This window comes from Podarcis vaucheri (assembly GCF_965113315.1).
Source record: "Podarcis vaucheri genome assembly, chromosome: 10".
In the NCBI taxonomy this organism is placed as follows: Eukaryota; Metazoa; Chordata; class Lepidosauria; order Squamata; family Lacertidae; genus Podarcis; species Podarcis vaucheri.
Window position 1 is genome coordinate 54,561,844 of NC_138748.1, and position 27,591 is coordinate 54,589,434.

At 43.8% G+C, this 27,591-nt stretch overlaps 1 protein-coding gene and 1 pseudogene across 3 annotated transcripts in view; both read left to right on the forward strand.

Moving 5' to 3' along the window:
- Positions 1-27,591, forward strand: part of LOC309542042 (general transcription factor IIF subunit 1 pseudogene) — a 213,901-nt pseudogene that overhangs the window by 73,649 nt on the left and 112,661 nt on the right. The window lies entirely within an intron of this gene.
- The window catches only part of PKP2 (plakophilin 2), a 51,475-nt gene continuing 40,087 nt past the window's right edge, over positions 16,204-27,591 (forward strand). Inside the window, exon 1 of one of the 2 annotated variants that reach the window (XM_082240488.1) lies at positions 16,204-16,523. In XM_082240488.1, coding sequence (XP_082096614.1) covers positions 16,319-16,523 — 205 coding nt within the window. In that variant the 5' untranslated portion in view covers positions 16,204-16,318. The remainder of the gene's footprint in view (positions 16,524-27,591) is intronic. The other variant, XM_082240487.1, reaches the window with a different exon arrangement.

Sequence of the window (27,591 nt, forward strand, 5' to 3'; positions counted from 1 at the left end):
GGCGGCTTCCAACAAAGTATTAAAATACAGTAGTCAAACATTAAGAGCTTCCCTAAAGAGGGCTGCCTTCAGATGTCTTCTAAAAGTCTGGTAGTTATTCTTCTCTTTGACATCTGGTGGGAGGGCGTTCCACAGGGTGGGTGCCACTACTGAGAAGGCCCTCTGCCTGGTTCCCTGTAACTTGGCTTCTCGCAGTGAGGGAACCCCAGAAGGCCCTCTGAGCTGGACCTCAGCATCCGGGCAGAATGATGGGGGGGTGGAGGCGCTCCTTCAGGTATACTGGGTGAGGCCGTTTAGGGCTTTAAAGGTCAGCACCAACACTTTGAATTGTGCTCGGAAACGTACTGGGATCCAATGTAGGTCTTTCAAGACCAGTGTTATGTGGTCTTGACGGCCGCTCCCAGTCACCAGTCTAGCTGCCACATTCTGGATTAGTTGTAATTTCCAGGTCACCTTCAAAGGTAGCCCCACGTAGAGCACATTGCAGTAGTCCAAGCGGGAGATAACTAGAACTTAAACTAAACACCCTGCTCTTGAGCTTACAGCTGTTTCTCTTTTTAAAAAAATGATATTTATTGGGAATTTAAAGTTACAGAAAAGAGAAAAGAAAGAAAAGCAAAGAAAAAAGAGATTAAACAATACAAATCAATAAAAAGAAAATAAAAAGTACCAAACATACCATACAGCAAAATCAAAAACAAGAACAAAAAAATAAATTTAAAAACAAATCCAATATTCCCATACCCTTATCTTCATTAACTTATTTCCTCGACCTCCTCACACCTCCCTTTTTTGTATTCTAATTATTAATTATCTCAGCAAATCCTTTCCATCTTTCCTTTAGTTGTCTTAATTTATTTTAGCCTTATCTTACCATAAAAAACCCTAAAACTTAAAAACTTATTTATACATAACTCCTTATAACATTTCTACTAAAGACTAATAGTTTCATTCCAAGATTTTCCTAACAGTCGTTAATTTTGCAATATTTCTCTAAATGAATTTTTAAACTTTCTGCCAATCTTCATCCACCGTCTCTTCTTCCTGGTCTCGGGTTCTGTCAGTCCTTTCTATCTGTTCCATCTAGTCCATCAACCTGGTGATCTTATGTCCGAGGCTCTTAACTCTTTTCCATGTCCCTTCTGCAGATCTTCTTCATAATTGTACCTGCACTTTACTTTGTCTTCTGCTGGTCTTGTTCTTAATTTCCTACCTTTGTCTCTGAGGAGTAGATCTCGGAGGAACAACCTAAGAGTGTCTTTATCCCTTCTCGGCCAGTCAGCCCATTCTCCATGGTTAGCACTAAAATCCAAAAAATATTCCAAAACATACTTCAATGCCCCTCCAAAGTTGAGTGCCTCAACCACTCCAATCTCCTCCTGGCCCAAAACCAAATCCCAAAGGTCAGAGCATCCCTGCATAGGAGGATCTGACCAACTTGCCATCTCCAGTCCTGACAGGACTCTGTCTCTCCAAGTCTGCCTCACTCCAGATTCAGTCCTCAGAAACGACAGCTTATGCTCCTGCAGGGCCGCATCTCTCTCAACTTGTATTACTTGAGGTTCAACAACAACCTCCTTCTTTGTCTTCTCCGCAACTTGCCCTATCAGGGCAGATTCCTGGATCAGTTGTTGAGCAGGTTCTATATCAGTACTCACTGTTTGACCGAAATTATCAATTGCAGTAGTCATCAAATCCATCTTCGCATGAAGTTGCTCCAACAAAGCACTTGTCCTGCACAAAGCAGACACTAAGGTTTCCTGTGTCAACATTCTTATCCAAGGTCAGAGCCTGTTTCTCACGCTCTCTAATCTCTACAGCTGTAGAGTTCCCCAGGTCCACTCCAACAACAGTTCAAAAGCTCCCTTTAGAGGAAACAATTTCTATTTGTATCCATCCTTTTACAAGCAGATCCAGCAACAAAATTGCTTTCGTTTTTCAAATCTTTGTTCCTTTTTAGTGCAAAAGGAAACATTGGAATCAATATGTTTCTCTTATTTAACTATCTGTCAACATGCGTTATTATTCACAGTCAATGAACTTTCCCCAAACATCTATCTTTGACAGCCCGTTCCCAGGTTCAAAACAATAGAAATTTATCTTTCTTTACTCCCTCTCCTGCAGGCTTGAACTATTTAAGATTTCCCCCCTCTTCTCCTGCTTCCAAGGGGGGGTTGTAGTTTTAACCTATGGAAATTTAGTCCTTTACAGATGACTTTCCAGACTTTAGCTTGCGATGTCTTTGCTTCAAGCTGTTTACAAAAGCGGAAGGTGGACTTCCTGTTTAGACCTTCCCGCTCCTGTGCCAAATTACGAAGTTTAATAATCCAATTTTCCGTTCTACTCACGCGTACTTGTTTAGAGTCCAATTGTCCACAGGAAAAAAGTCAGCGCTCTCCGACAACAGCAATGCGGCTTCACTCCGTGAAAAGAGCAATCGATTCAAAGCACCGCGCCGCTCACCCCACGTCACTCCGGATCCCCGTAGTTGGGTTTCCCCGCGAGTAGGGGAGGCGCTAAAGGTGCCAGCGGAATCCCAGGTCCACAGGCTTCTCCCGCCTGTGGTTTTTGATGGGTCTCCGCCTCGCCGTGGCGGTCCAGACCCTGATTTTCACGGAGCGGGTTCCTCCAGATCAGAGGAAGCCGGCCATTGCCGGTGGCGCTAACCCGGAAGTCCGAGCTTACAGCTGTTTCAGGCTTCACTCAGAGCTGTCCATACTCCTGGCTCCTTGCCTGAACTTTTGCCCCATTTTCCGGTTTCCCCCTGCAACACGGGGGGGGGCATGGCCCTCTGGGTGCTATTGAGCTCCAATTCCCATCATCCCCAACCAGCATGACCAATGGTAAGGCATGATGGGAGTTGTGGTCCAGAAATATCTGGAAGACCATAGTTGTGTCCCATCCCATCCCCACACTTTTGTAAGAAATTGAGAGTAGCAAGTGGCTGTGCTAAGCCCTTAAAGTTCAGGGTGAGTTTATGTAATAGGTTTTGTGAGGAAATGTGCCTTTATCCATTCTCCCCTTTCCATGCCTTCATTTTTTTATTATTGTGGCAGTTTTTAAAAGGGGGGGGGACAGTGAAGGACTAGTGTCCTTTTGACTATAGAAGTCAAGATTTAGGAGAAAATGATTATTTAGTGCTTTGAGGGAAAGGAGTCGCTGATTCAATTTCCTAAGGTCCTTTAATATAAGCCCAAGAACTCATTCTGTCACAAATGCAGATTCCTGGGCTTTAATTTGGCCCTTAATTATTTCCAGTTCCATTTCTGAAGAGTAAAATGTGGCCTCCCCCCTCTGCTAACATAAAGAGGCCAGTCTCTGGTTCCAGACTAATGAGGCTACCCTGTGCAATCGTCTCTACAGCTACGATTTATCACTTCTGTAGCGCCATCAGGGAGCAAGCGCTACAGTTATAGAGGAAAAATTAAGCCTCTCTATCAAGCATCCTGATAATGGTTGTCTGAGTAGCTCAAGTCACCCGGGGTCCTTCTAAGCCCTGTATAAGGTGTTGACTATGGGAACATAGCTGATGCTAAATGTGAAGATACATTAGTTTAAGATACGTAGTTTAAGAGTTATCACTCGACTTTCTTTTCTCACAAGAAGCATGCTTAAGGATATGGTTGTGACATCTGGGGCCAGGATTTCCTTCTACATTAAGTGTGGGGAACTTTTGGGCCTCCATACGTTGCTCCCATCATCCCTGATACATGTCAAGAATCCTAATATCAGAGGTTGTCTTTATAAAATAAAATAAAATTGGCAGGATTCTGCAAAAACATTAAATAAACTCTCAGGTTTTTAAAATTTATTTATAGCATTCATACTGTGATGCAGGTGGCGCTGTGGGTTAAACCACAGAGCCTAGGGCTTGCCGATCAGAAGGTTGGCGGTTCGAATCCCCGTGATGGGATGAGCTCCTGTTGCTTGGTCCCAGCTCCTGCCAACCTAGCAATCCGAAAGCACATAATGCAAGTAGATAAATAGGTACCGCTCCGGCGGGAAGGTAAACGGTGTTTCCATGCGCTGCTCTGGTTCACCAGAAGTGGCTTAGTCATGCTGGCTCCCTTGGCCAGTAAAGTGAGATGAGCGCCGCAACCCCAGAGTCGTCCGTGATTGGACCTAATAGTCAGGGGTCCCTTTACTTTTACCTTATAGCATTCATATCCCATCTTTTCCTCCAATGAGCTCAAGATGGAATACGTAGTTCTTCCTCTCCTTGTTTAATGTCCACAACAACCCTGAGAGGTAGGTTGTGATGCAAGGGAGTGACAGCTCCAAGGTCGCCCAGTGATCTTCATGGATGAGTGTGGATTTGAACCCTGGTCTCCCAGGTCCTCTAACCACTGCAACACACTGGCACACTCACTTTTTAAAACATTGGTATTTGCTCAGCATTTCCATGTGATGAAAGAAATATTTAACCTGGAAGGCTGCTGTCTTCATGCATCTCTCTAACGAATATTTAAAAAACCCTTCTCACTGCCACTTCCATAGTTTCTGCAGCTGCATAGATTTTATTTTTATTTTTAACAGCACTTAAGTTATAGACAGACAGAGGACAAGTTCTTGACATTTTATCTCACTATTCGTATCATTCGAAGAAAAAGAAGCAAATGTCTAGACTCCTCTAATTTCTAATGAGACATTTTATGGCATTTTGAATACAGAGCTCATTTATGTGGTGCCTTCAATAATTTATTCCCCCTCCCCTTTAGGTTTTTGTTGTTGTTGTTTTACATTTTTATTACAACCGCTTAGAATTTATATTCACATGTAAATGTATTTGTACACAATAAACACAGAACATTTCACCAACATCTTTCCTCCGGATGTGCAAAGAGGAGACCAAGGAACCCCACAATGTTAACCTTCCCCTGCTCAATCTGTGCAAATCCCTGAAACCATTTCCATCCTCATTAGAAGTTTCTTCTTCAAAGGATCTAAAGCTGCCTGTTTCAAGAGTTTTTGCTTTTCTCCTTGAGGCAGGGACAAGGGAAAATTTTAAAGGCAAATTTGTCTCATTTGACTTTCCAAAGCAACAGGAGAACCGAAACCCCAGCCATCCTTCGAAATTCTCACTTATCTGAATATTGTGATGCATCTATTGGAAGTGTGCGTAAAAAATAAATACATTACTGAAAATGACACGCAAAAGACGTGTTATTAGGGGGAATGGCTTTCAGAAATGTGAACATCAGTCCAAACAGCATACAAAAATGTGATTATTATTAGGAGAAATTCACGCTAACATGCTGGTGAATTTTCATGAGGTTTTTTTAAAAAAGGAAAAAGAAAGAAAAGCTAATTGCTGCAGAAATGTGGAGAACTAAATTTAAGAGTGGAACAATGAGAGAACAGAAATTGAGAGATCCTTTCATGCCTGTAATCTCTGGTCGCCTGGGAAAGGATAAGGTGGAAGGCTGGAAGACAATTGCTATCCTGCCATTGCAAGGAGAGGCCTGCCCAGTGTTCTGGGAGTCAGCGGAAGAAAATGAAAAGTAAAGATCAAATGTGCCTTCCATATTTAATTCAGACGGGACATCTAGCCTGTGCCCCAGTTATCAAAATTTAGGAAACAACTGCTATAACCTAACTCTTGAACTTCTATTAGACAGAATCCAAAGAACTGCACAACTCATTCATTGTGCCCAAGGTGAATTTTGGCTTGTGCTTCTGCACCAGCAGACTAGGGATGGTTAGTAGCCTGGGGAAGGTCCCAAGGGCCAGATAAAGAGTCCTGGGGGCCACATTCAGCCCACACCCTCCTTTAAAGCCATAAATACAATTCATGAAAATGACAAAGTCAAGATATCTAGGGATGGATATAATAGCAGCTTGCTATTAAATCTATAATGTGTCGTCTATATTCAATTTCTTCTCTTCAGATGGATGCACATATATAAGCAATCATTTTGCACTAAGCAGGAATTGTGAGGAACATTTCCCCATCCACAGTTAGCAGCGGTATTGGCTGCTATGAATCAGTACATGGCAAGCTTCTCTAAGTCATCATTAAAAGATGCTTTAAGGATGTGCTCTGCCAACACAAATTAGAATGATTCAATATGGGCATCACGGTTCACATTAGGGACTAGTGAATCATCACCATTATCAATGGTGCCACACAAGAGGGATGATGATGGGTCCATAGTTCCAGGAACTGCTTTACAAAATTTCATCCATTGCTTATCTAATGGAAAGAATCTTAGCACCGCGGAGTCCAGATGGTCTAAATAAAAAACGACCTACAGTGTAGAAAAGGGTGCCATAACCGAAAGAGAACTTAGTGTAGTTATTGGAAGATTTTTAAAAATAATTGGCAATGGAAGGAAGATGTTCCAAGAATCTAGATGAGAGTAAACTGGCTTGAAATTGGTCACCTGGGTAAAAGCAACTCTGGAGAACGTGGGTTAGCGGAGCTGAACACCTGGGCTAACAGATGGCAAATGCAAGATGCCCAATGAATAAGCCACACAACAGAGAAAGAAACAGAAGAAATGGGAGGGAACAGTTTGACCAAGCAGCAGCCAAAGGAACACAGGAAGCTGTCTCATACAGACTCAGTATTGTCTACGCCAGGGGTCTGCAACCTTTAAGACAAAAAGAGCCACTTGGACCCATTTCCGAAGGAAAAAAACCTGGGAGCCGCAAAACTCGTCATTATAAAAATAACTTTTTTGTCACTTTTTTATTATTTCTTTGTTTGACCCCTCAGAATTACTCCTCCTCATAGAAATAAACGTTAAATTAACAAGTTACCTTTTGTGTGTGTGTGTTCTTCACTCCCCTTCAAAACAGTGACCAGCGCACACTCCCCCTTTCAATGCAGTGACCAGCGTACATGCCCCTTACAATGTAGTGGGCGGGTGGGCGGGAAGGTGACGTTGGGACGGTGCGTGACTAACGCATGCACCGCCCCCATGCAATGTCACAGCCAGTAAAGCACCCACCACAGTGGGGAGTGTCGGGGCGCACAATGCGCCCCCTCCCCTTGCTAGTATCTGCCCCGAGCCGCGGCAAAGGTGTAAAAGAGCCACATGCGGCTCCGGAGCCACGGGTTGCTGACCCCTGGTCTACACTGATGGGCAACAGCTCTCTGGGGTTTCAGGTTGGAAACATCCCCAATCTGGAGATGCCAGGTTACCTGCTACATGCAAAGCAGATGTTCCAGCACTGAGCTACAGTCCTTCCTGAGCTACTGGGGACCTGGCCTCAGACTACTGGGAAGACTGCTGTCAGCAGCCACCATACTGACCCATGCTCTCACTCAAACTTCTTGCTTCTTGTTCTCAATGAACATCTAAGGGAAATACAGTGGTGGAGTAAATATGTGCCATTTGAAGCCCTGTACAATGAAGGATACTTGAAGCAAGTCCCGCTAAGTTCAATAAGGCCTACTTTCATGTAAATTCTATACCCAACATACTTGGGCATTATCCCTATTAAGTCTTGTGACTCAATATGCAGCTCTGGGTTGCAAGGGTACAAAGCATTTCATGTCCATTCCAGTTATCCTTCCAGAAATCCCATCACATAGGCCAACATACTTATTCCTGTATTCCAGATTGGGGTTTGGCCACCCAATGGATTCATGGAGAAGGCAAGATCTGAACCAGGGATTTGGCGTTTTGTAGCAAGTGCTGTTAACTAGTAGGTTGAAAACAGTGCATTTGAAACACTACAAGATTGTGTTGGATGTGGATCCAGTACAGTGGTACCTCTGGTTAATAACTTAATTCGTTCCGGAGGTCCGTTCTTAACCTGAAACTGTTCTTAACCTGAGGTACCGCTTTAGCTAATGGGGCCTCCCGCTGCTGCCGTGCCACCAGTCAGCGATTTCTGTTCTCATCCTGAGGTAAAGTTCTTAACCCAAGTTACTACTTCCAGGTTAGCGGAGTCTGTAACCTGAAGTGTTTGTAATCCAAAGCGTTTGTAACCCGAGGTACCACTATGTTGATTTTGACCAGGGGATCCAGTACTGGTTTTGTTCAGGTATCATAGCGGTGGTTCATTTAATAACAGCAGCCAGAATGTTAATCTGCCAAAACAGGGAAAATTCCAAACCACCATCTATGAAGACATGGTTTTCCAAGGTGTGGGAAATGGTTGATCTGACAGGTTTAATAAGAGTAAGAAAAGGTATAGTAAAATACCATAGGTTTGTGAGAAAATGGAGTTTTACCAATTATTGGAACGATATATGAAGTATATATGAAGTGGTTCAAATCTGTGCAATGGGGTGAGCTCCAGTTGCTCTGGCCCAGTTCCTGCCAGTGTAGCAGTTCGAAAGCACACCAGTGCAAGTAGATAAATAGGTACTGCTGCGGTGGGAAGGTAAACAGTGTTTCCATGCGCTCTGCATGGTGTCCCGATGCACCAGAAGACTTTTAGTCATGCTGGCCACATGACCCAGAAAGCTGTCTGAAGACTAATGCCGGCTCCCTTGGCCTGAAGCGAAATGAACCCCATAGTCACCTTTGACTGGACTTTACCATCTAGGGATCCTTTATCTTTTTTTCCCTTTATATAAAGTGTACAAATAACTGATCATTTGGACAAACTTGGGTATTAAAAAAAATAAATTGTAGTTGGAAAAAGCCCCCAAACATTATAATAGTGTGTGAGAGAGAGAGAACCAGAGACAAATGTGCATGTTATGGAACGGCTGGGTTTCCCTAAGTTTCGCCTAAGAACTTAAAGTTAACTTTTTGTGGTAACTGGCAGACATTTCTTAATGGGTGTTGTTCCTCAAATTAGCCACAAGGTGACACTGCAGCATCTTTTCTGCTATTGAGTTCATTTATATGGGCAAAAAAGAAAAGAAAAGTTGCTACTAGGTCAGCGGTTCAAATCACAGTCATGTTGGCAAAGTGCATATTAGTGTTTAATTGCAAAACACTTGTGGTTGTATTCTGCCCAGAGTAGACCCTCTGAAATTAATGAACTTAAGTCAGTCATGCTGATTAGCTTCAGTGGGTCTACGTGGTCCCTGGAATCACCAGGTAGGAAAGGGGTTGTCTTGAAAGCCAGGAGAGCCAATGAGCCAGAAGGAGCAGTGGCCTGATAAAGCAGCTTCCTGTGAGCCTAATAATAATAATAATAATAATAATAATAATAATAATAATTTATACCCCGCCCATCTGGCTGGGTTTCCCCAGGCACTCTGGGTGGCTTCCAACACAATATTAAAATACAATAATGCATTAAACATTAAAAGTTTCCCTAAACAGGACTGCCTTTAGAATGTCCTAAAAAATTGCTATCAACATGATTCATAGGGTAGGGGAACTGATGGCAGATGATCCAAGAGCAATGTTTGTTTGCTAGTTTCCCAGGATTTTTTTTGTACTTATTTGCAATTTCCCTTCCATTGTTTCCAAGGGGAGGGAAAATACATTTGATAGTACTGGGGCTGGGGTATATTACCCTGCTGCCCATTTCAGGGGTGGGTTGGGAGGCTGGGAAATATTGGGTGTCGTCGTTTTCTCTCCCTTGCACCCCCACTTTTCCCTTTTCTGGTGTTGGAGCTCAGCAGGGGCGCCGACTTATAAAAAATATTGGGGGAGCCCATGAATAATTAATAATGAATAATAAATGAAAGCTCATGAATAATAAATAAGCTCATGAATATGCAAATAAAGTGGCACCGCCTCCTCGTGAGCGAATAGGGGAGAGCGTGCTGCGCCTATTAATCAGCTCCGAAGGAAATTGGGTGGAGCTTTTGCTCGGGAGGGAGGGCAGGAGGCATGCAGCCCGCCCCTGTGCATTTTGGGCTGGGGGAGGGGCGGCGGTGGCGCTCTGCTGGAGGGGCGCCCGAGATTATTGGGGGGCAGAGCCCCCCCCAAACGAATTTTTGAGGGGGCTCGGGCCCCCTCAGGCCCCATGGAGTCAGCGCCTATGGAGCTCAGCCATCAGTAAGGCAAGAGCCATGGAGGTTTCCATAGTGGCAGAAAGAGGCTTCGCAGAGTCATAGCTTCCTCTCCAAGAGCAGACATTCTCTCTCTCTCTCTCTCTCTCTCCACTCCTTGATAGGGAAATCCAAAACATTCCACAGACCCTAGGAAGCCCACCTAGGGGACATGGTATTTGTCTTACCTTTAGATTTTAATGATAACTGAATATTTAATATTTTGTAATAGAGTCCTGCTATAGATGGGAGGTCTTTTCTATTGCATTTCACAGCTCTTGAAGGTTGTTTGCTTTGCTTTGCTTTGCTTTGCTTTGCTTTGCTTTGCTTTGCTTTGCTTTGCTTACTGTCAAAAACAGTTACAGTGAGGGGGGGGGAATATTTGATCCCCTGCTAAATTTCCCCGTTTGCCCTCTGATGAAAAAAATGACGAGTCCATAATTTTAATGGTAGGTTTATTGTAGCTGTAAGAGACAGAATAACAACAGGAAAAACCCCAGAAACCCCCAGAAGACAAAGGTCAGAGATGGATGTGCATTATAATGAGTGAAATAAGTATTTGATCCCCTGTCAACCAGCCAGATGTCAGGCTACCTGGTATCTTCACTGTATGTAACGAGCCGAGATTAGAAGCACCTGGAAGATATACCTGGTTTGAAAAGGTAGGTTTTATCTCGTGTATGCATGATCACTCAGCTTCTGTCTGCAAAAGGTGAATCGATAACATATCCCCCCTCACAATTTTTTAAACCCCTATTTCCTGCAAAACATGAAGAACAACTTTGCGACAGGGCAACTACTGCTGCTGTTTTGAGAATGCGTTCCACAAAAAGGTTGTCCCCACCACCTGTGCAAAATGCCCAAAGGTGCATATTTGACTTAGCTCAGGACTCCAACGTGCTTTGCTCACGTGAGGACCTTTCAGGCCCGATGGAGTGCACAAGAAAAGCCTGCCAGATTAGGCCAATGGCCCATCTTGTCCACTATCCTGTTCTCACAGTGACCAGCCAAATGCCTGCAGGAAACTGGCAAGCAGGACCCATGCATGAGAGCATGCGAGAACTCTCCTCTCCTGTGGTTTCCAAAAACTGGTATTCAGAAGCATTAGTGCCTCCAACCATGGAGCCAGAGAGTAGCCATCATGGCTCGTATCCATTGACAGCATTATCCTCCATGAATTTGCCAATCCTCTTTTAAAAGCTGCCCAAGTATGTCTTTCGTTCTACAGTGGTACCTCCATATGCAGAAGCGATCCATTCTGGAGCTCTGGTCAGATCCCGAGGTTTCCGCAACCAGAGGCACCTGTTCTGCGCATGCGCGCAGCGCGCTCCTTTGCATGCGCGAGCAGCGAAACCCGGGGAAATACTTCCAGGTTTGCTTTCACAACCAAAGTTTACGTTACCCAAGGGTAGCATAAGCCAAGGTTCTGCTGCAGGTGTCAGCAAACTTTTTCAGCAGGGGGCCAGTCCACTGTCCCTCAGACCTTGTGGGGGGCTGGACTATATTTTGAAAGGGAAAAAATGAACGAATTCCTATGCCCCACAAATAACCCAGAGATGCATTTTAAATAAAAGCACACATTCTACTCATGTAAAAACATGCTGATTCCCAGACCGTCCGCAGGCTGGATTTAGGTGATTGGGCCACATCCGGCCCCCAGGCCTTAGTTTGCCTACCCATGTTCTATTGTATTTCTTATTTTGGTTTTTTAAATATGTTTCTATCCTGCCTTTCCTTTCTGTTTAACTAACGGGTTAGGAAGCATTAGAAGCAGGTAACAAGCAAAAAAAAAAGGACAGATGGTGAAGATGATAAACAATTCTAAAGTGCCTTAAATTGTTCAAATAATTTCTCATCTAGTTATAACCCTTACATTGGCCCTGTAAAGCAAGGGTAGGGAACCTGCAGGCTGGGGCTGATGGGGTTGGAGTCCCACAACAACTGAAGATTCACAGGCCACTGTTTGCCCATTACTGCCGTCATAGGTCTGTATTATCAAACACGCACACCCCATATTGCAGATGGGGGTGGACTAAGACTGGCTTACCAAACTCTATCTTGGTGAAGTGAGATGAAGTGAGGTGCAGAGATGAAAACTGAACTGGGGAACCTCCTCATCGGAAGTTGAATCACTTAGCCGCTGCACAGCGCCAAGCAAACTGCAGCAGGAAAACCAAAATATAATAGCCAAAACAGCAGCAAGCTCTCTTGAAATAAAGTCAGCAGAAGGGAACAAGAAAGACAGAAACTAAAGCAAGGTTAGACAAGGCTGATTCTAAAGCAGGCTTCCTCAACCTCAGCCCTCCAGATGTTTTTGGCCTACAACTCCCATGATCCCTAGCTAGCAGGACCAGTGGTCAGGGAGCTGGAGGGCTGAGGTTGAGGAAGCCTGTTCTAAAGGGTTGACCCACATAATAATAATAATAATAATAATAATAATAATAATTATTATTATTATTATTATTATTATTATTATTATTATTATTATTAATTTATTATTCATACCCCGCCCATCTGGCTGAGTTTCCCCAGCCACTCTGGGCGGCTTCCAATCGAGTGTTAAAAACAATACAGCATTAAATATTAAAAACTTCCCTAAATAGGGCTGCCTTCAGATGTCTTTTAAAGATAAGATAGCTGCTTATTTCCTTCACATCTGAAGGGAGGGTGTTCCACAGGGCGGGCGCCACTACCAAGAAGGCCCTCTGTCTGGTTCCCTGTAACCTCACTTCTCACAATGAGGGAACCGCCAGAAGGCCCTTGGTGCTGGATCTCTGTGTCCGGGCTGAACGATGGGGGTGCCTTCTGAAACAGAAAGGAAAGCCAAGATTAAGGGGTGGGGTCTGATGAACTTCTTAGGTAAGAGGTTTCAAGAGCCTGGATGCCATGGCCAGTTAGACCTTGCCTTGCATGCTCACTCTCTTCACCTCAGACAATAAGGAGATGCAAGGTCCAAATCTGGTTAGGGAGACAGCTAATGATTAAATCTGTGAGTCAGGAATGGGGCCAGCTCTGCCATGAAGCAGGGTAAAGTGACCTGCTTTGAGTGGCACCATGAAGGGTGTGGAAGATAAAGGCAGGAGCTGGTGATGTCTGAATGGGACAGCAAGAGGTTTTGTTGTTTTTTTAAAGTCTTAGCCTTCGTGGGCTAGGACATCAATTGGGACCTGCTTCAGGCAACTAAATGTCACAGGTTTGTGTATTTATTAAATTTATATCCTGCCCTTCCTCCCGAAGGAGCTGAGGGCAGCACACAAGTGATAAAACAACAACAACAACTCCAATAGACAGTTTGCAAACCACCATGTGGCCTGATAAAGCTGCCTAATTTAAAGTACCCTGAGAATTAAAAAGTTTCAAGTAGCAACTAGTTTGAGGCTGCCTTAACAGGCCCAGTTTCAACAACTGCTCATAAACCTATTTCTCCTTTGAAGCTTTCTCTTATGACACCCCGAAGGTGCTTCAAGTTATCCAGTGATAGGTCATCTCCTTGGTTGCCCACAGTAAGTGAAAGACACTTAAAAAGCCTGACAGCAATTGCAAGATTCTGAGAACACAGTATACAGAAGCAGAAAACTGTAATGTGGTTTTGCATCTGCTTAGGCAAACGTTTTATTTAATAATATTTTGGCCCTGAATCATGTGCTACCCCCTTCTATCTTTAATGTTGTTTAGGTACAAATGAACAGAAAGGCACGCAACACTTTCCCAAACTGTGAGAAATTTATTCATTCATTCATAGATAATGCCCTCTCATAAAATATCAAGCAGTGTGTGGTGATGTAAAAACTTTTTAATTAAAATAAAACCCATTAAAAGCAGTACAAAACAATCATTAAAACAACTGGCTACTCAATGAGATTTTAAACAACTGTATAGGTCTGTCGGCATAAGAAAGTCTTCAAGAGACACCTAAAAGTCAACATTTTAGGAAACGCATTGCAGAGCTGTCTATGAGACAGCATTGGAAACACTGGGTATCTTCGTCAAAATATTTCTCAATGTGATGTTACAATTGGAGCATGTTGAAGACACTCCTATTTCTCAAAGGAGAGAGGGTACCCCAAGCTGCTTTATTGTCAGACCGCTGTTCTCTCTTAGTTCAAACTGAAAATTTGGTTCCAAACTGGTTCTTCAGTCCTCCATTTGCCCTGAAGGAGTCACCTCCTGAGAGTCAGCCCTCAGGAAAACCATGTGCCCTTTCCTGAAGGTCTTCAAGTAAAGACTCTGTTGTGGGCGGACTAAGCCCTTGATTTCCTGCACTGATTAGTAATTCTCCGCTTGTATCTTTAAGGATCCTGGTAAGCTTTTGTTCAAGTCTGTGACCGCTCATTCACAATTCCATGATAAGGAATCTTCAAGAAAGGTTAGAATCTCAGGCATGACTAATGGAATGTAGAAGTTAAGTGTTCTTAGAATGCTAACTGGAGAAGATAATAGGGGAGAGCCCTGGCCAATTTCAGCACACATTCCTTCTGGGGTAGGGAAGGGGTGGGGACTGGGGGGCTGGGGAAGCAAGCTTTGAAGATTTCCAAACATGGATTGGCTTCTACCTGAGACTCCCTGAGACTGACAAAACCAGGATACCAATGTGCAAAGCATTGCGTCACAGCTGAAAATAGTAATTCTGTGGAGGAAAAGATAATTTGTTATCTGCACAGACGTTATCTGTCTCTGATATTTAGGAAAGTTTAGGTTTATGCGAAGTTTTCTGAAACTTTAAGAATGAAATTGGCATGAGAGTGAAATGTACATAAAAATGTTAGTCCATGACCCTGCTTTTTTACCTTGTTTATCTAGAAAAAGAATCACCACTTATTCTGTGCTCATATACTGCCCTTTGATTCAAAAATTCCCAGGGCTTTTTACTATGAACCAAGGCTGATTGCCGAAGAATTGATGCTTTTGAATTATGGTGCTGGAGGAGACTCTTGAGAGTCCCATGGACTGCAAGAAGATCAAACCTATCCATTCTGAAGGAAATCAGCCCTGAGTGCTCACTGGAAGGACAGATCGTGAAGCTGAGGCTCCAATACTTTGGCCACCTCATGACAAGAGAAGACTCCCTGGAAAATACCCTGATGTTGAGAGGGATTGAGGGCACCAGGAGAAGGGGATGACAGAGGACAAGATGGTTGGACAGTGTTCTCGAAGCTACCAGCATGAGTTTGACCAAACTGCGGGAGGCAGTGGAAGACAGGAGTGCCTGGCGTGCTCTGGTACATGGGGTCACGAAGAGTCAGACACAACTAAACAACAATACAAATCCCAGGGGAAAGGACTCAGACTGAAATTCTATACATCTCACTAGTAGAACTCAATAGGACTTGCTTCTGAGTAGGCATGAGTCAATCACAACCAGCTAACACTGATCACCCCCACTTGTGAGTGGAAAAGATGGAATAAGCTACTATCCACAAACTGTTAAAGCAGGAGTGGCTAAAACACTTTGGGCCTCGGGGCCCAAATTCACCATTAGCTCATCCATTTTGTTTCATTTTCATCTCCCACTGCATAGAAATAGAGAGAACAAAACTTTACGAAGAACATCTGGCGCACAGCCAGCGTTGGATTACAAAAACTGGCATGCATTGGCAGCACTTAAACCCTGTGCTGTTTTCTGGGGGGGACACAGGGGTACGCTCACCCCTAAACATTTTGTGAATCTTTGTAATTTTGTGCATTTACTGTATTTGTTTTTCCTGATTTGAACTATAAAATGGTGATTTTCTTGAGTCAAAATGAGAGTACCCCTAAACATTTTTAAAAGAAATAAAGCACTGCTTAAACCTATGAGTTGTCAAAAAATAAACTGTGCCCGTGTCCAACGTTACCAGGAAGGCCGCAGGCTTCCCACCACCAGGATGCGCGTGTAATTGAAACACCAGACGGGGCGGGGCGCGCTTTCCCGCCTGCACCTGTGTGAGGCCTGGCTCTCTGCCCAATGAACATTCAAGCCGATCACGTCCGCCCCACCCGACGCCGGTTCTTGAATCCGGAGTCAGCCGAGCTGTGCGCCGTCGATTGGGACTTGCTCCCACGGAAGTGCCTGCAAACCGGAGTCACTTCGGTTCGCTTCATTTTTCTCGGAGGGAAGTCAAGCTGCTCACGACGGTTTCTAATTTGGTTAGCGAAACGTTACTGAACCAGGCCGGTTAAAGGTGAAGAGCGGCGCGCCCAGCCCAGGCAGGCAGGCAGGTCTGTCCTTTTGGCCCCGTCGGGCGTGGCGCTCCGAGGGGCGGGCGGAGGGAGGGGCCCGAGCTGCGCGGCCTCCCGCTCTCCGCCAGGGGGTGGAGGCTTCGTCGCGGCCGCGGCAAACTGCGCTCGGCAGGTCCCTCAAGCACCGACGGCCGCCCGTCCTCTTGGCCGGCTTTTCCGACCTGCCTGCTCGCCTGCCCCTCTCCGGCCATGGCAGGTCCCGGCGCCGGCGTCGATTCTCCCGGCTACATCCGCACCGTCCTGGGCCAGGAGTTCCTGGGCGGGCTGGACAGCTCCACGCTGGCTTTGCCCCCGCAGCTGTCGGGCGGCCGGGCCGAGGCGCAGAAGTCGCTGCGCATCCAGCGGCAGGTCCAGCAGACCCTGGCGAGGAAAAGCAGAGGCTCCATGGTCAACGGTGAGCGGCCCTTTCCGGCCTCCCTCCAACTTCTTTTTATTTTAAATGAACAACCCCAAACTTTGGACGGTTTCTATAGTCTCACCCCACCCGCATTGCAGCGTCCTTTAACTTCCCCCTCCCGCGGGGCATGATCTAGCCAAAGTTTTCAGAAATTAAATCTCATGGGTGAGGGCGCGAGAACCGCGCTTTTCCCGTTGGAAAGCTGCCTTAGAGTCGGACCGTTGCTTCCGTCAAGCCTAGTATTGTCGGCACTGACCGGCAGCGGCCCTCAAGGGTTTCCAGACAAGAAGCCGGGGGTCTCCGTGTAAAGGTTTTCCTTCGTGAGACTTTTTTTTTATAGTGCTTAACTTTTGACTTTGTGGTGTGCATGCGTTTGGCCAAGGCACAATCTGACCCCCTCCTTTGGTAATCCTCATATGTAGAACTTTAGCCCAATGGTTGCCATTAGTTTGATTTTGAATTGATTTTAGAATGATTTGATTTTAGAATGCTGTGTTACTTTTATTGTTGTTAGCAGCTCTGAGCCCGGTTTCGGCTGGGGAGGGCGGGATATAAATAAAAAATTATTATTAGGTAAACCTGTCTGGATTGCATTCTGTTGTGGATAATAGGGTGTGTGCCTTGGTGAATATTAATATGGCCAGGTACTTTCCGGGTAATGAGGTCTTCCCACTGTTCCTTCATTGGCACCTTTCTTCAGCTAGTTATCTCCTTTGTCTCTCCTGCCCATCTTTCTTCTTTCAAATACTTGTGGCTCTCCTCCCCCGCCCCACTATCTTATCAAAAACTTGAGAAGGGAAGAGGGGTCTGTTTTGATTTTCCTCCAGATCTAGTACAGACCCTTTAAGATTTATAATCTGCATGGGTTTTTACTGTGTGGAGGAGTCGGTAATTCAGATGTTTCTTCCATACCTGGTGGGGTGGGACTTAATGTTGTAAATATTGTAAAAACCGTGAATGAATAGTTGGTGGTAGGTTTGTTTTTAAAAAAACATACCAGATTTTCCCTGGAAAAGGTAAATATGGATTAAATGGGGCACAGTGTTTCAATGACAACCATATTGTGTAGATGCTGCCCCCATATTTATAAATGGAGAAGATTTAGAGAGGGAGAGAGGGTGTTTTTCTCAGAGTAGACTCCCTGAAATGAATTAACCTGACCAAGTTAGGTCCATTAATTTCAGTGACTCTATTCAAAGTAAAACTTGAATACTACCCAGTGATTTTTAATGCATTAAGTACAATAATATGTATTAAATTGCTTATATTTCACACAGAAAGACTTGTGTTACAACAAATTCTGTACCTGAACTCAAACATTTTGTGGCTTAGGTGTGTCATTCCAATATAATATGAAAGGGTTCCAGCCTAGATCATAATGAAGTTGTTGGTAGTATTCACATTTCCTACCTTATTATGTGTAATTGCAGTTATTTCCTCCATAAACATAATGCCCCATGTTTTATAGAGCTAGGTGGTTAGTTATGTGCCAGCTTTGCAACAATAAAAATGCCCAATATGGTGGATGCAGTGGGACAACAACAGTGAAATCACAGTACGTAGAATTGTTTCTTTAAAAACAACAACACGCAGTTGTCAATTTAAAACATTGCAAGAGTGGTGTGGTTGCTGCTGGCATGTGATTCATTCCATGCTGCTTCTTGACTTTAGGATGTTGAGATCATGTGAGAAGAAACTGCAGCTGCTTTTTGCTTCTCTCTCAGTTGCCCAACCCTCCAAGAAGAGGCAACATTGGTGTGAGAAGTAGTTGCATCATCAGCTCCTCCCATGTGACCTCCAAGTTGAATCATTGCCATAGCATCCTGCAAAGTGACCACAGGGGAATGGGACTGACACTCCAATCGTGTAAGAGCTAGTCATGTGGGGCTGGGCTCTACAAATAACCTGCTCCGCACACAGTTGCAGTCTGCCCTGTTGTGGCTGTGCAAATTATTTCCGCTCATCTGTATCTCTGTCCAGAGTTTTATCTCTCAGTGGCGAAACTGCTACCTTTTGTGCGTAACTCATTCAGCACGTCTTAGTGTGAAATCATGTTGCCACATTACCTCATTCATCAACCAGTGAACTACATGTTATCTACTCACATAAAAGTTCATACATTTGGTCTTTCCATTTTAGGTCTTATCTGTATGGGCTGTGTTTGCATGCAGCCCGTCTTGGCTTTCGTACGATTTCTCCCCTGCCCCGCAGGGCTGGTGACTCAAGGCTGAGTGGTTCACCAGATAGTCAGTCTGAATTCTCAACCCAGTGTTTGACTCATGTATTTATTACCCCTTGCCCTGAAGGCACCTTTCCTAAATTGGTCTGCCTTCATCTGACTGCCTGTCCACACATGATAGGCAGTGTTAGAAACTCAGATATACTGTATATAAGCTAGGTGCCAAATGGTTCCTTAAACCAGGGTTACAGTTGCCAAAACAATGCCTAGTTGCCATTATGGCGCCAGGCAGCTCAAAAGTCATATTTTTCAATCAACTTTTTGGTTCCTGAAATATATCCTGCTTGTGCAGATAAAATATAACAGATAGAATTCTACAGGATTTGTTGCTAGTGTGTGAAACGGTCAAGATCCAAGGAACCCCCAGATGGTGGAGACGTCAGACACCATCCTGGCGCCTTGGCATCTTCACTTGGTCACAAGTGGCTGATAACCACGTGAATAATACGCCTGGTAAACTTTGAGCACTGACAGTAGGCATGTCATTAGCATTCTGCATTTGGATGGTGTAGGCCAAGGGTAGAGAATGCAGTGTCCTGCAGATGTAGTTCAGCTTTCGTCAGTCCCAGTTAGCATGACCAACGGTCATGACTGATGGGAGTTGTAGTCCCAACAACATCTGGAGTTCACCATTCTACCACAGGTATATAGTACTACAGGAAATTGACAGGATAAGATCAGGTGGCCTTTGGCTATGGTACATTGTGTTCTGGATCTGTAGTGCCAATGTTGCTCTGAGGGTGAATGGGTGGTCCAGCCTCCCAGCAGTCAACTAGGCCAGATATGGGATGTCCTTAATTCTCTCCTAGCTCTGCTGAACACAGAGTGAGAACAATGCGATGTATTAGTTTGCGTGTCCAGGACTGGGGAGATCCAATTTGAAATCCATGCTCAGCTATGAAGCTCACTGGGTGACTTGGCATCACTCGTAGAGGGTTGCTTTGAGCATAAAATGTGGGGCAGAAGGAAAACTTGGGACTCCTCAGAAGAAAGGTGGCCTATCAAGTGAAATAACAAACAGGAAAATTTAGGGGCCAGTTCCCACATGATTTAATGATCCACCCAATGTTACTGGAAGCTGCACATAGCTGTTAAATGAATCTGATGAGTGGTTTTGAACTCCTCCTATTCATTGGGGAAGACTGAACCAAATGCATTTGCTTAAGATCACATGAGTGTATCCCACTGACATCTGACTTGTGTTTGGCTGGGATATGGGGGATGCCATGCCTAGACTGTGGAATTCCCTTCTGAGGACTTCCAACAGCTCACACAATTTTTCTCTCTCAGCAGGCATTTCACTTGCCAACAGAATAAAAACTCAGAAGTCAAGAGAGTTTGTCTGCTGTTTCCTGATCTTTTAAAAATCCTTTTAAAATTCTATTTCCTGATAGATTACTTACCTTGGAACCTAACTCCTCACTCCTTTCTTGGTGCAAAGAAGATAAACAAACCAGGAAACCTTGGCTTTCCATTCTGTCTGAACCTAGGATCATGGTTTGTTGCTCCATAACAAGCCACAGTTAACCTGAAGCCATGGTTTGTTGCTGCATCACCTATCATGACTGGTTGCAAAGCAACAAACCACAGTCCCGCATCCAGGTGTATTGGGAAGCCAAGTCTTCATGGTTGTTTTATCCTGTGTGCACCAGAGGAGGAGAGAAGCAGGAACAATCAGGCAGCATCCTGCTCATTCCTGAGAAGCCATAAAAACTTTGGGTCACCCTGTGTGTGTAATTTGTAATTATAAAAAGAGAACTGAGAGAGAAAAGCTTCTGGATGTTGAACAATGTCTCTGGTTTTACGGTAAATGCCACCCAATTGTTTACTCAGAGTGTATCGAAAGAGCTCTGTAAAATACTTCTTTATCTGAAGCCAGCCAATGAGGAGGCAAGGCAAGCTGGAACAATGCCTATGCATGCAAAGCTACCAAAATATGCCTACAAAGGGGAAAGCTCCAGAAACACTTAACTTTCCTACGAAGCATTTGCACTTGACCAGCTGGGACATTGTTATGTTACTTGGAGTTGTTTTGTTGCTTTTGGCCAACTTTGTTTTTCCCCAATACGCTGGTATTTGGGGCATCTTGCATTTTTGAAATGTCAGGGATTTTGAGAGGATAATGTTCATAAACAAAAGCATGAGATGAAAAACTGAGAGAGCTTGCGCACTCATTAACGTAAGCTAGATTTTCTACGTAGAAGATTCTTCTGTGTAGGAAAGGATATGCATTGCATGTGGTGACTCTACTTGTGTGTGCTTTGTTGGGTGTATGTCTGCTGGAAAGGCGCAGAGCTGTGGCTACAGAGTTATACTCTGCCTGCATGTTTGCGTGCATGCACTTATCAGATGTGACAGTCTGCACAGCAGACCATTTTAAGAATTTCCCTACATGGAAATGGATTGTCACTCATTCAAAACAAATAAGGACTTTGCACCTGACAATTTCCTCCGCTGCATTGCTTCCTAGGGCCAACTGTATTCTGCACCTTTGAGCTTTATTATTTTCTGCAAGGTAGAGCAAGAAGAACAAATTGGTCTTGTTTCTGCTTCATAGTAAACTTACATTAATGAATACAAGCAAATACCTGTGTTCTTCGGTCATTTATAAATACTTTGAGCATACGTCATTGCAATTTGGATATTAATAGTAATCATGAGGACTAGTCAGTTGAGGGACTAGTGACATCAATGGCTTCTCCTTCCAGATTCATCACCTTTAAAAACAGTGTACCATTGGATGTTTAAAGGGGGTGTAGGTGATCCTGCATCTTTATCGACTTTATGTGAATTACTGCTGGGATATCTCAGTTGGTAGAGCGTGAGACTTAATCTCAGGGCCCTGGGTTCAAGCCCCACGTTGTGGGGGGAAATTCCCACATTGCAGGGGGTGGCCTAGATGACCCCCATGGTCCTTTCCAACTCTACAATTCTATGATTCCATGAAATATATCCTAAATGAGGGATTGCTCTGTAAATAAATTATTGCAGTCAATACTTGGGGTAGGGCCCGATTTTGCACTATGGTTTCCCTTTTGCCCTCCCTCAGTTAGACCGTGCTCTGGGAACATAAAACCAGCCATTTATTCACAATTGCTGCAACGTTTGCCAAACAGTAAACATCACTGAACAAATAGGCGTGTACGCAACAGACTCACATATTTTGTGGATATCGTTCAGTTTCTTTTCTGCAATACTGTGTATCAGCATAAGGGGAATTATCGCCCTGATTACAAATTAGCCACAACCCCAGGGAGGGAGGAGCAGGGAAATCTTTTCACCTTGAGGGCCATTGTCCCTTCTGAGCAACCTTTTGAGGGCCATATGCCAGTGGTGGGCAGGGCCAAAGGCAAAAGTGGGCGAAGCAACAGCTGTAAAAGTAACCTTTGTACCGGAGGCTTGTTTCTACACATACTCTGACACACCCCTCTCTATCCTCCGTTCAGACAATCAACAGGCATTATCTGAGTTCAAGGATGAATTCCTGCCAGGCAAAAATATTTGCAGTGCATATTGGGACAATGAGAGGTGTGTCCTTGGGGGAGACAGTTTTGAGGGGCAGTGAGAGAGGCTTGTTGGTGATCTGCTTTTTGTCCCTGAAATTGTGGTTTCCTACCCCTGAAGTAACAATGTTTATTTAGGACCACTCTGAAGGCATCCAAAGGCTATTGACAAATCCCATTGTTTATTTACTTCAGATACTTTTATTGTGGTAGGTTCCAAAATGTGTTGCATCTTAATTCTTCAATGTTATGAGCTACACTTTCTCCTTGTGTGTGCAGCTTAGGGATAGGCCTGCCAACTCTCCAGCTTTGAAGAAGAGACATCTAGTGTTAAGGCTGTAAAGCCTCGCTTCCTTCTCGCATTGAAATCTAATCTCCCTGCTTAGCCTTTGTTCTCCATAATTGCTTCTGCTTTGAACAAACCTGGAAGAGTTTTCTGGCACCTTAAAACACCTAAATCATTTATTGTGGCATACACATTCATAGAGTAGAGCCCACCAACTGGTTAAGCGTACTCTAGTCAACAAAATCCTGGGACGTGGGTGGCGCTGTGGGTAAAACCTCAGCGCCTAGGACTTGCCAATTGTCAGGTCGGCGGTTCGAATCCCCGCAGCGGGGTGCGCTCCCGTCGCTCGGTCCCAGCGCCTGCCAACCTAGCAGTTCGAAAGCACGTCAAAGTGCAAGTAGATAAATAGGGACCACTTACTAGCGGGAAGGTAAACGGCATTTCCGTGTGCTGCGCTGGCTCGCCAGATGCAGCTTGTCACGCTGGCCACATGACCCGGAAGTGTCTCCAGACAGCGCTGGCCCCCGGCCTCTTAAGTGAGATGGGCGCACAAGCCTAGAGTCGGACACGACTGGCCTGTACGGGCAGGGGTACCTTTACCTTTACCTTAGTCAACAAAATATTATGTCTTAATATATCATAGAATCATAGTTGGAAGGTACTCCGAGGGTCATCTAGTCCAACCCCCTGCAGTGCAGGAATCCTAATAATTCTGTTAGTCTTAAAGTGCATCCACAAGACTCTCTTCCACATTTGCAGACAGGCATGGAGCTATCTCTCTGAAACGGGTCAGCCAGCCTTCTAGGAAACCTTAAAGATGATGTTCCTGGCAATTAAAGAAAGTTGCCCAAGAGCTCAGCTAGCCTGATAGAATTGCCAGAGCCTGCAAGCTAACCAAAATGAACTTTGTGTAACCCAATTGCTAGATCAGAGCAGAGCCCTTGACAAGCCCAGTTTGCTAATTAAATGAGATAAAGCTGCTGAAGGAAAGCCACTAAATCTATCTCTAGACAGACATGGTATTCATGTATTTCTGGCAAAAAAACACTAGCAGGAGATGCCTAAATTAGATTAGTTACATACCGAATAGAATAATAAGGAATTGTGGACATAACATAATGATGGCTGACTGGGAACGGTTATGGACCACAGGTATGAAATTTACGGCATGTAATGCCCTAAGAGAAAATTTAATGAAAATGATTTATAGGTGGTACATGACACCAGTTAAGCTTGAAAAAAATTACCATTTGCCTGATAATAAATGTTGGAAATGTAATGAGACTGAAGGTACATTCTTTCACCTTTGGTGGACATGCCCAAGGATTAAGACATTCTGGGAGATGATTTATAATGAAACGAAAAAGGTATTTAAATATACCTTCCTTAAGAAACCAAAGGCCTTTCTCCTGGGCATGGTCAGCCAATTGGTGCTAAAGAAGGATAGAACTTTTTTATGTGTGCAACAACAGCAGCAAGAATACTCATCGCGAAGTATTGGAAGACACAAGATTTACCCACCAGGGAAGAATGGCAGAAGAAGCTGATGGACTACATGGAATTGGCGGAAATGACTGGCAGAATCCGAGACCAGGGAGAAGAGTCGGTGGAAGAAGACCGGAAAAAGTTTAAAGACTATTTACAGAAATATTGTAAAATTAAGGAATGCTAGAAGAATGTTGGAATGAAGTGATATGGCTTTAGTAGAAAGGTTATAAGGAATTAAGTACAAATAGATTAATAGAGTATTAAAAGAAAAATAAGGTTGGAATGTGTTAAGATAATTATAGGATAGGAAACAGGGGAAGATGGAAAGGAATTGCTGAAATAATTAATAGAAGTTGAATACAAAAAGGGAGGTGTGAGGAGGTCGTGGAAATATGTGAAAGAAAGATAAGACATTGAAATTTTTTCTCTTTTCTTTTCTTTGTTGATGTGTTTTTAAATTGTTTACATTGTTTTTTTAAATTGTTTTTGTTTTGTCTTTTTAGTTTAATGTTTTAGTGTAAGGCAGTGTCTTTGTATTGTAATGTATTGTTTTTTCTTTGTTTTTTTGTAGTGTTTAAATTGTTGTAAAAGCAATAAATATTATTAAAAAAAATAGAATAATAAGGAATTGTACCAATGTTTAAAACTCTGCTTTAAGGGTTCTGATGCTATGTTTATCTGTAAAGCAGGGTAAATGTAACACATCTTGATTTTAAGGCTGAAGTCTTATTTGAATGTTACTGAAATTTGTTTATTTCTTTTTAAACAAAATTTATACACTACTTGTTTGTAATAAAACCTTTAGGTGTTTTACAAAAAACAAAGCAATTGTCCAGTAGCACCTTAGAGACCAACTAAGTTTGTTCTTGGTATGAGCTTGTGTGCATGCACACTTCTTCAGATACACTGAAACAGAAGTCACCAGACCTTTATTATTATTAATAATAATAATAATAATAGGGGAGGTGTATTACTCAGAAGGGTGGTGGGACTGGGTGATTGGCTGAATGACTGCAATTGGTCTTACAGGAAAAAGCAAGGGATGAGATGGCCAAAAATAGCTTTATAGCTTTATCGTGTATAATGAGATAAGAAAGCTCAAACCAAGAACAAACTTTGTTGGTCTCTAAGGTGCTACTGGACAATTTTTAAATTTTAAAAATATATTTCTTCTGCGTCAGACCAACACAGCTACCTACCTGAACAAAAAACAAAGCATTCAGATTATCAATACAAGACTGTTAAAAACAGGTATTAAAGACATTCAAAAGATAATCAACACAGGCTTTCGAAAATCTGCATGGGTTTTTGAAAACAAAAAAAAATCTGCATAGGGCTTTCAAAAACAAAAATGGTTTAAGCATGCCTGACCCATTATATGCTTTTTGCATATTGCTGGCAAGATGCCCAACATCCTGTTAATTTGGGGACCAGGAGGCTGTGTGAAGGAGCCGTATAAGATAAGGGTCCCTGGGGAGGAAACAGAACAGATTGTAGACACTGCAGGATCCCTGCGAATGTGTTGCTGGGCTATTCAGCATCAGTTGTGAAGTGAATCTTTGCACAGCCAGTGTTGCAAATGTGTTGGCAACCATTCACTCATACATACGAGAGAAAGTCAAAACAGGTGCTGTCTAAGGCACCAGAGATGTGAGCCAATCTATCTTGTCTCCGCAATTCCTGTAACCCTAAGCCTTTGACAACTATGCCTGCTTTAATCTACACTGGAACGGGATGGCTGTTGGTAACTGGCTTCTGGATGTAATGGACCTGCAGCAAAATGTTGCAGTGTGTTCTCCTTCCTAACAGGATCCTTTCTGTTCAGGCTTGCGGCCAGCAATTTCCTCTGAACAGGGCATTCAACTCCTCCCATTGGACTCCTCTCGCCTCCTCTCCCAATGCTTGAATATCTGCAGGGAGGATTCTAATGGTATTCTGCTGAACAGGGTTAGAGTCTCCAGACTTTCATGCTGAATGTATAAAGGTTGGGACAGGAAGGGGTGGGGCTGATTTGTGCAAAAGCAGCACCTGAACACATACACACCCTTACCTGATTTGAGCTGTACAAAGAAGGCTTGTCTTTCTTTTCCAACTGACTCGGCATTCCGTGGTGACTGAGTGTCCTCTGTACTCACTTGGTTATTGGGCTGGTTGTTTGTAAAAAGCGTTATTGTGTCTCTGCAAACATCAGCGTTCATCTGAGCATGCTGATAATCTCCTCCTTTCTCAGTGGCCCTGTTTTAGATCCACTTCTGTCAGCAAGCACCACCTGAGTTCAGTATTAGATGTGAATCCCACCCTGCACAGGTAGAAGAACAGCATCCATTTTTTAATCCACATCCTTACAACTTTCCTGTGAGTTAGCTGCAGAGCCGGCCCATCTATTAGACCAGGGACGTCCAGCTCTCAAGAGACTGTGATCTACTCACAGAATAAAAAACTGGCAGTGATCTACCCCTTTTGGGGGTGGGGTTCAGGTCAAAGCTGTTGGCCTTTTTTTTAGAGGGGCAGGTCTTTAGGGGGAAAGGAAAAAGTCACTCACCAAAAGATCACTCAGGAAACAATCAGCCTTTGGCAGAGCAGGCAAGCAAATACAGTGGTACCTCATGTTACATACACTTCAGGTTACATACGCTTCAGGTTGCAGACTCCACTAGCCCAGAAATATTACCTCAGGTTAAGAACTTTGCTTCAGGATGAGAATAGAAATCGTGCTTCGGTGGCACAGCGGCAGCAGGAGGCCCCATTAGCTAAAGTGGTGCTTCAGGTTAAGAACAGTTTCAGGTTAAGAACGGACCTCCGGAACGAATTAAGTACTTAACCCGAGGTACCACTGTACTTTATGCAACAGAAAATTTAATAAATAATAATATTGGGGGTGGTATTGTCTGTTTGTTACTATGGTATGTATTTTTGTTTTTTTATATTGTAAGCTGCCCTGTGATCTTCGGATAAAGGGCAGTACAGAAATTTAATAAATAATAGTAATAGCCAAAAAAAAAAAAAAGGAAACAATCAGCCTCACAGCAAAAAACTCCATCTTTCGTTCTAGCGATCATGTGTGAATGGAGGACAGGGCGAGGGGCCGGGGCAGGGTGTTCTTTTTTCCTCCACAAAGGAAAAGTGTGGGCACTTAGAGAGCCCACAATCGACTGTAACCTCCCAGGGATCAACCAGTCGATTACGGTCGACCAGTTGGAAATCCCTGTATTAAACAAATGGGTTGAGTATGAATTATATGCAGGCTGTGTGTGTGTGTGTGTGAGAGAGAGAGAGAGAGAGAGAGAGAGAGAGAGAGAGAGATTGGTTTGTTTTTGTTACATATTTTGTGTTCTGGTTTTTTATGCTGTGAACCACCTGTGATCTTCAGATGAAGGGTGGAATGCAAATTTAATAAATAAGAATAATAAGCAGTCAGAGACACATGGACACACCTAGGAAGATTTCCAGGAAGGATTGGGAATTTTTCTGGCTTATCTCCCCCCACCCTCGAGGGCCACCTTTGGCAGGTGGGTGGGACAACACTTTACAAAGCACCTATATAAACTA